Here is an 8,153-nt window from a genome sequence, read left to right as displayed (position 1 = left end):
AATTTCAATTGAACCCCTATTCTTTTTTTTTTTTTTTTTAATTATATCTATAGTTACATTCAGACTTTTAATTTCATGCAATTTCACCCTTAACAAACTAAATTATCAGCCTCTAAGTTGATTGTCTTTTTCATTTTGATCTTTAGTTCTAAATTTGTGCATTTTAACTCTAAATTCACCAACAAACTTCATATTTCTTCAATCTAGTACTTGAATTGATCAAATTCAACTTCTATATTCACATGTCTTTTCTCATTTGGTCATTGGTTTTGAATTTCTTTAATCAAATCTCTAATTGCCCATCAAACTTCAATATTTATACAATTAAACCCTTGATTTGACTAAATTAACTCCTAAAAATTACAATTCAACCCCCAAACTTTAATTTCTTCTAATTAAAACCCCTTTAAAAATTAATTTTTCTTGTAATTAAACCCTTATTAAATTCAAATAAACCTTACAAAAAATCTAATTGAGTCCCAACATCCAATTTTAAATTTTTCTACTCAAATTAATTATTTTTTTTACAAATAAAACCTTTATCAATCAAAAATACATTGATAAATTTTTCAATCTTATATATTTAATCTTTCTCATTGAAATTTTTTGAGCATTCTGGCATACTTTTCTCATTGAAATTTTTTATTTTATTTTCTTCCAATATTTTCTCTTTTTTTTATTATTATTTTTTGTTTGTATGGTGCCCTAAGATTAGTAACAACAGATAGGATGAATGTTGCTTGCATGGTGAGAGTCAAAACTTGTGATTTGGCAGTATACATGCTGACCATGAGATCACTATACACTCTTGAACTACTTATTATACATTATGATGGATTTTTCCTTTCCCATATATACATAGGAGTAGGACAAAAGTTACTACTTACAAACTCTGCAATTGATGGCCTAGCAAACAGGGGAAGCTGGTGACTAAAAAACTGAAGCAGATGCCTTTAATAGCTGGCATTAAAGCTTTCCGATCGCTATCTTTTTCCTGGCATACCAGCTAATAAACGTCGGTAAAAGTTGTCTGAAAAACAAACATGAAGCACATGCAACAACGCTGAACTATTGTTTGATCTTGTTTCCCCGCCAAAATTACGCAACATTCATTGACTGGTCACCATTATTGTTCGCACCAACGGTTTCTGAGTCGATCTCGTGGGAAGAGAGCAAGTTTCTCTGCATTAATAGGATAGAGCACATCAAAATACAAGATTGAATTAGCTGGTTTGGATACTAAAGTACTTTTGGAGAACTGCATTCTGGGACAAAAGATACGAGTGATAAAACAGGCCATGGGCATTTGAAAAAAATCAGTTGGCCATCCATCTGAACAACTAGACCCCACCCATGGCAAATGAAGGAAATAGAATGAATGGAGAGGCCCATTGACTGATCATGGCCTACAAACCCATGGCTGGTTATACGTACTAACAAGTTTCTTTCTTCGACATGATTTATCTTGTGAGCTATTTTAGGTTCCGGTAGGTCCTACAGAGATGAAAACAGGAAAGGCCAGTTTGCTATCTGATGCAGGACACGAGGTCTAAACTCTCAAGTACACTTGAAGTAATTGCAAAAGAGAACATTGCCCCGTTGAGCACAAGATATTTTTCATATAGTGCCATGTTTCATTATTAAGTGCATGCACAGACACGAATACATGATATAACTGATGCACGACACAAGGAGTGTCTAAACTCTCAAGTACACTTGATGTGATTGCAAAAGAGAACATTGCCTCATTGAGCACAAGATATTTTTCATACGGTGCCATGCATGTTTCATTATTAAGTGCATGCACAGACACGAATACATGATATTATTAAAACTTGAGCCGACGAAACAGCAGTAAGCAATAAACAGAATTACTTTTTTGAAAGGGCACTTACATGTTCCTCAAAACTTGGGCTGGTAAGATTGAGTGAGAGGTTTCTCATCAGCATTAGCACCTGCAAAGAAACCACGAAGAAAAATAAATGAACTTTTAAACAGTGAGAGATGTGTAGTGCACAATAACCATATAACAATAGAAAAACAAAATGGTAGAGGTTGGGCACAAACATACCGTTTCAACATCTATAGGATCCATTTTCTTAAGATTCTGCAATTGATCAGTAACATTCGGATCAAAGACACTGCCGATGAAGCCATATACCTGAGAAAAGTCTGGCAGAACTGCAAACAAAGGGACAGTGTGAGTGATAAAAACTGAGCGCAAATGAAACACAAAATTAAAAACTAGCATAAAGAGAGAAACTCATCAAGGCTCTCTATACCAAAAAAACAAGGTCTAAAGAGAAAAAGGGAAACAAAAGGAGAACATATATGTAAAAATGCAAAAAAGTCTGTCTTATGCAGAAAGGTCTAAATTCATGGTAACTACTTAAACATTCTAACTGAATGACAGAACACAATTAGACTGCATCCATCTATATAACCCTCTAATAAGATGCGCTGATGCACCCTGTGTAAGGGAGCAACCTAACAGTGGCAATCTGATAAAACATCAGGCATGAGGGGAGTAGTATATAACTTTCAGTCATCAATGAGAAGATACAGGAAAAATTTCAAGTAACCCAGTATTTGTAACAACCCAGCTCTATGACCAGTGATCATTTCAAACTTGAATGCATGGTAAAAGTTCAGAATGCTGCAAGGAGATCATTTACCATAAAAGGAAAAAATATCCTTATCAATGATCTCTACAAAAGATTAGTATAAATGGTCACATAAAGTCAGCAGAGGCAGACATCTACAGTATAATATCAACATGCATGTTTGTGCATGTACACACTTAAGTTTGGAGAGCTGTCATATTTAACACCATATCTATTTCTTTAAGCTTTTGACCTTTATCCACAAAAACTGCATTTTGCATTTTAGCCTAACTTCAGAAATTGGACATGAATCAAGTATTTACAGGGTCAAATATCAGCACTGCATTAAATTGGTAGTACACAGATTATGGTGTTGAAGAAATGAAATGAAACCCTCACTTCTCATTGAATGACCATGATTCCCTTGCTCAGCTGTTTTCCCAATTGGTTTTGTTCTTGGAGTACTCTCAGTGCTGCTGCAACAATTATTAGCCGCTACTGGTCCTGCAAAGTAATGAGGAAACAAATATGACCATGACTTAATTTAACAACAATGCCAGCAATGTTTATAAGGTTGATGTTACTAACCTTTTGTTTGGTTTGATAAACTAACAGTTGGCACATTGTTTGTCCAAGAAGAAGCAACAGCAGCACTAGCAATGGGGTTCATAGGTATTGAAGACGAATCAGGCCTTAAGGCATATCCAGGTTCAAGGGGAGCAGACGATGATTGAAAAGCCTCTGATGGTTGTGAAAGCACTATGGCTGCCAAGTACAATACATGCAAGTCAGGACTACATTGTGCTGTTTATGCATTGACCTTGAAGGCACTAAGAATACTAAATAAATGCACTACTCACCATTTTTTGAAGCTTTTTGAGGATATGGATGAGCAGCCTTCCTTTTAGGCCGTGGTGGTGGCAAATGTTCATTTGTTCCGCTCTTCTGAACCTTTAAAAAGTACTTCTGTGCATGACTTCGTATCTGCAAAAATTCCATTTCAAAAGTTTCTCATATAAGTACCTCTACTTTCAGTCTCCAATGTTCAAAAACACAAAACTGGACACAATTTTCATAAATACAAGACAAACTGCTTAACAAGCCTCTAAATAATTCAACAGCAGAATTCATCGAAACACAAAAAATACCACACATAAAATCCATGCTTTTCATACTAACCATAAAACTATATAGCAGAGCTCTTTAGCAACCAAAAATAAAAAGAAAACAACATTTTTCACAACTCCATGGCTTTACACTACTCTTTGAACCCTAAAAAGAATCGAGCTCTTTATCAATCTTTACAGCTCCAAGACCACAAAACACTAATCTTTCGAAACCCCTTACACAAATCAAGCCATTTTAATCACTCCAAGGCAACAAAACACTAATATCAGAAAAACCCTTATTACATCATACCTGAAATCAAACAAACTACTTAACATGAAACTAACACTTCCTGAAACTTAACCCTAACACAAACTTTTAACTCCACATTATTAACTAAAAAAGTAATTAAATGAAAAGCGAGCGCATAAACAACAAGTTAACCTCCGCCAAATTATCAAAATGCAATTAAATGCACATATTTCACATATGTAGACAATACCTGAATAATAGTCTTTGAGCCAATAAAAGCTCCAATCTTTTTCCAATCTCTATCAAACCTGACACACAAAACCAATCAAAACAAGAACAAAATCCTCTCAATTTATCTCAAAATTCAAAATTTCTCAAAAAAATAAAAATACTACAAAACCCTAATTAAACAAATGGGTTATCATCAAAACATCAATTAATAGTCAATTACAGCTGAAGAGCTTCGAGAAATTTGTCATGTTCCGGTTCGCTCCAACTCTCTCTGGATTTGGTAATCGTGTAAGGTTTCCGGATCTTCTTACTCGGATCCTCCGATGTGGAAGAAGACGTCGTTGTGGTTGTTGGCGGCGTTGTTGTTGTAGGGAAAGGTGAGAGTCCAGGTAATGCTGCCATTCCAGTTGGATCCAGATAAGATCCGTCAGCCGGGTTCGGGTTTTTTGATACCATTGAAGCAGAAGAAATGGGTTTTTGGTTTTGGTGGGTTTTTTTCTGTGTTTTGAATCGATGGGTTTTGTATAGAGAGAGAGAAGTGGAGGAGATAATTGGATGCTGTGAGGATTTTGGGGATTATGGTTGAGTGGCTTATAAGAATACGCCACGTATGTTTATGTAAAATGCTGGCTTGCTCAGTGGACCTTTTACCACTAGTTCATATCAAACCAAATTTTATAAGGTTTAATTTTTAACTTTAGGATTGAGAGATTTTATTTTTAACATGTTGAATTGAATTTAATAATAATATTAAATATTTTTTATAATATAAATATTTTTATTATCTTAATTTTTATTCGCACATATCATTCTTTGATTGTATGTTTTCAATTAATTTTTTTTATCACAACTTATTTTTAACTTTGAACTAGAAATAATAGCTGAAAATAGATTTATTTATTTAATTTGTTTATATATAATAATAAAAGTATCATAAAGTCAATTTTTATATAAAAAAATATTTTTTTCAATAAAATATTTAACATATCGCTTAAGTTATGTTTAGTTAATAGTTTAGGATAAAAAAATATATATATAAAAATAAAAACATATTTAATTGTATAAATAAACATAAAGATATAAAAATAAATTTATTTCTTTAATAATGTAAAAGCGATCTTATATCTTTTTAAAACATAATAAATAAGAATACAAGTCTTTTTATTCTAACCGTCTCCCATTTTTATTTTATTTTTTATCGTTGAGTATTATATACAACAAGGACAAACAATCATGAATAAGCTAAATAGTATTATTGAAATGATATATTAAAGGATAATGTATTATATGATTAGTTTTATAATGAGTCTCTTTTAAAAGTAAAGATGGTAATTGCATCTTAAATGTGTGTAAAAATAAATTCATTTATTTTTACAAATAAAGGAGAAAATTACGTTAAATTATTGTCTATACAATTGCATTTTCTTTTTTAGGTTGTTACATTTGTGTGGAGTATCATGATAATAATCCTTTTACATCAGGATTATCAAGAATAATATGGATAAAAAAAACAAAAAATTCTTATTATTTATCAGTAAAAAAAAAGGAATAAAAACCACCACATGATATTATAGTCATTATAAACTCTAATTGGTCTCAAAGTTCAAGTAAGGATATTGATTAAGTAAATATAAGATATTAGTACCTCGAATACGCCTTACCTAAGATAAACTATATTATTTACTTGTTTGGTATAAATTAAGGTATTGTTGTGTAGTCTAACCGTTGATCTATCTAAAGTTTAAAAAAAGTCATCATCAATAAGAAAATTCTTATTTTATCAGGATAAAGCCTGACCATTCTAATGCAAAACATAAAAAATAAAATGAACTTTTTTTTATTTAATATCGGGAATATGTCTTATGTATAATTTTATTATCTTGTTTATTAAAAGAAACAAAAAAAATTATTTTCTTTTTTAAATGTAAGTCAACTTCTAATGGACAATCATAAACTAATTATGATATCATTTGACTAATTCTTGTGTTTTTTTTTTTAATATGATAAAAATGCAATTTTCTTTTTTATAAAAAATAATATATGCATGAAAATTTTAGAATTTGACCATATGCAAGAAGAAAAAAAGAAAAAATATATTTATTTTTTATTTTTTTAGGCTTTGTTTGACAAAAACTCATTTTTTTTTAATAATAAAACAACCAAAACAGACATAACGAAGTGATTGCCAAATACACCCTTTAACTAAAAATCCATTTAACAAAAATATTGCAAGCTATACAGGGTTTTAACCCCTTGACCTAATTTGAAACCAATCAAGTTGACTTGAATTTTTTGGTTTGACTATTAACCGAACCAAAAATCTTAATTTGACCCAAAAATAAAATCAAAATAAAAAATAAATTAAACACAAAAAAACTCAAAAATCAAAAAACACTGAAACCCAATCCAACAACGTGAAACCTAAATCAGACCATATACGATCAAAACAAAGGTACATATATGTTATAAATCATGCAAGGATCAGTAATGTAACATCCATTTACTTTGATTATAACTTAAACATTATGATTTTATCAAAATGGATTTTGGTTCAAAACCAAAATCTTAGGATTAAATTCCATCAAAAACTTGTTATTGATGCAAATAAACCTTAGATTGTTTAGTAATTAAGCATAACAAAGGGTTTTGGGCAAAGAAATAGACCAAAATTGATCTAAACCAAGAGGATAAGACAATATTCTTCCCAAGACACATGAAAAACATTGTCCAAAAACCCAGCCATGAACCCAACAAAAGGCAGCCACTATCAAGCCTAGAAAATGACATTTTTCACTTTTAAAACATGTTTTATTTAACCTAACATGTTACAATATCATTGAGAATCCATGCTGTGTGAACACACAAAAAGAAAGTCAGTTCTTGCACAATTGTGTTTCAATCATTGTTGATTGAGTTGCTCACTTTCAAGACCTCATCGGAGCAATTATGACATCATCGTCACTTGAGACCACCGAAGTTGGTAGAATGAGTGCACATCTTTTATTTGGATATAACTTTGCTCAATTTAGAGATTTGTAGCTCCAAATTTATTATTTGAAATTTCCAACTTGATCAACTAAAACTATCAAAATAAATACTAGTCTACCAAACGATGTGCCACTCATATTATCTTTCTTAAGTTTGAACCATGCGTTAATTATGGTTTTAAATTTGGGATGAACAAATTTTGATTGAGTCATTATTTTTCTAATTTCTTTTAATTGCACCTATAATTGCCTTTAAACTTTTAATTTCATATAATTTCATCATTGTCAAACTCAATTGCTAGCCTCTAAGTTAATCACCTTTTACATTTTAGTCCTTGATTATGAATTTATGCATTTTGATCCTCAATTGACCAAAAAAATTTAATTTCTTCAATTTGGCCTTTGATGTGGTCAATTTCAACCCCTACATCCACATGTTTTTATTTTAAGTTTGTTTCTTAGTTTTATATTTCTTCAATCAAGTCCTTAATTGCCCATTAAACTTCAATATTTATGCAATTAAGCTTCTGATTTGACTAAATTAATTCTTAAAAATTGCAATTTGACCCCCAAACTTATTTTGAATGTAAAAAAAGATGTTTAGGTGACAACAACGTTTTTAAAGAGGCAAGAGAAACCTGAGAGTTAAGTTATGAACTTCAGTAGATTCAATAATCTTGATTAATTTGACAATATAATAATAAATAAAAATAGACAGCAATGACAAATAAATTATAAAAAAAATTATCCGGGTTAATTGAGTTAACTCACAAAACTCATGACTAGACATATAAAATCAAGATAACTTCATAGAATAATGAAATTATATATATATAAGAAAAAGACACGAACCAACTTAAGGCAATCTTTCAAACATGTGACTTGAGTTCTAAAGTTGGAATCATCTAATAGAAGAAAAACCTAAAAAAAATCATGAAATTAAATTCTCAATCAACAAAATCTTGATCAATAA

General features: G+C 30.8%; 1 protein-coding gene across 1 annotated transcript; it reads right to left on the bottom strand.

Moving 5' to 3' along the window:
* Positions 1–803: 803 nt before the first annotated feature.
* LOC118030254 (protein REVEILLE 6) lies at positions 804–4,766 on the bottom strand. Its single transcript, XM_035034297.2, has 8 exons — positions 4,414–4,766; positions 4,213–4,270; positions 3,464–3,587; positions 3,192–3,368; positions 3,003–3,107; positions 2,072–2,181; positions 1,896–1,955; positions 804–1,182 (listed from the first exon to the last, which is right to left on the bottom strand). Exons 1-8 carry the CDS (start codon positions 4,647–4,649, stop codon positions 1,099–1,101), a joined length of 954 nt encoding a protein of 317 aa, XP_034890188.1. The 5' UTR covers positions 4,650–4,766; the 3' UTR covers positions 804–1,098.
* Between the last annotated feature and the right edge of the window lie 3,387 nt (positions 4,767–8,153).

Source organism: Populus alba, chromosome 4 (assembly GCF_005239225.2).
Source record: "Populus alba chromosome 4, ASM523922v2, whole genome shotgun sequence".
Classification (NCBI taxonomy): Eukaryota; Viridiplantae; Streptophyta; class Magnoliopsida; order Malpighiales; family Salicaceae; genus Populus; species Populus alba.
This window is presented reverse-complemented; position numbering and strand designations above follow the sequence as displayed.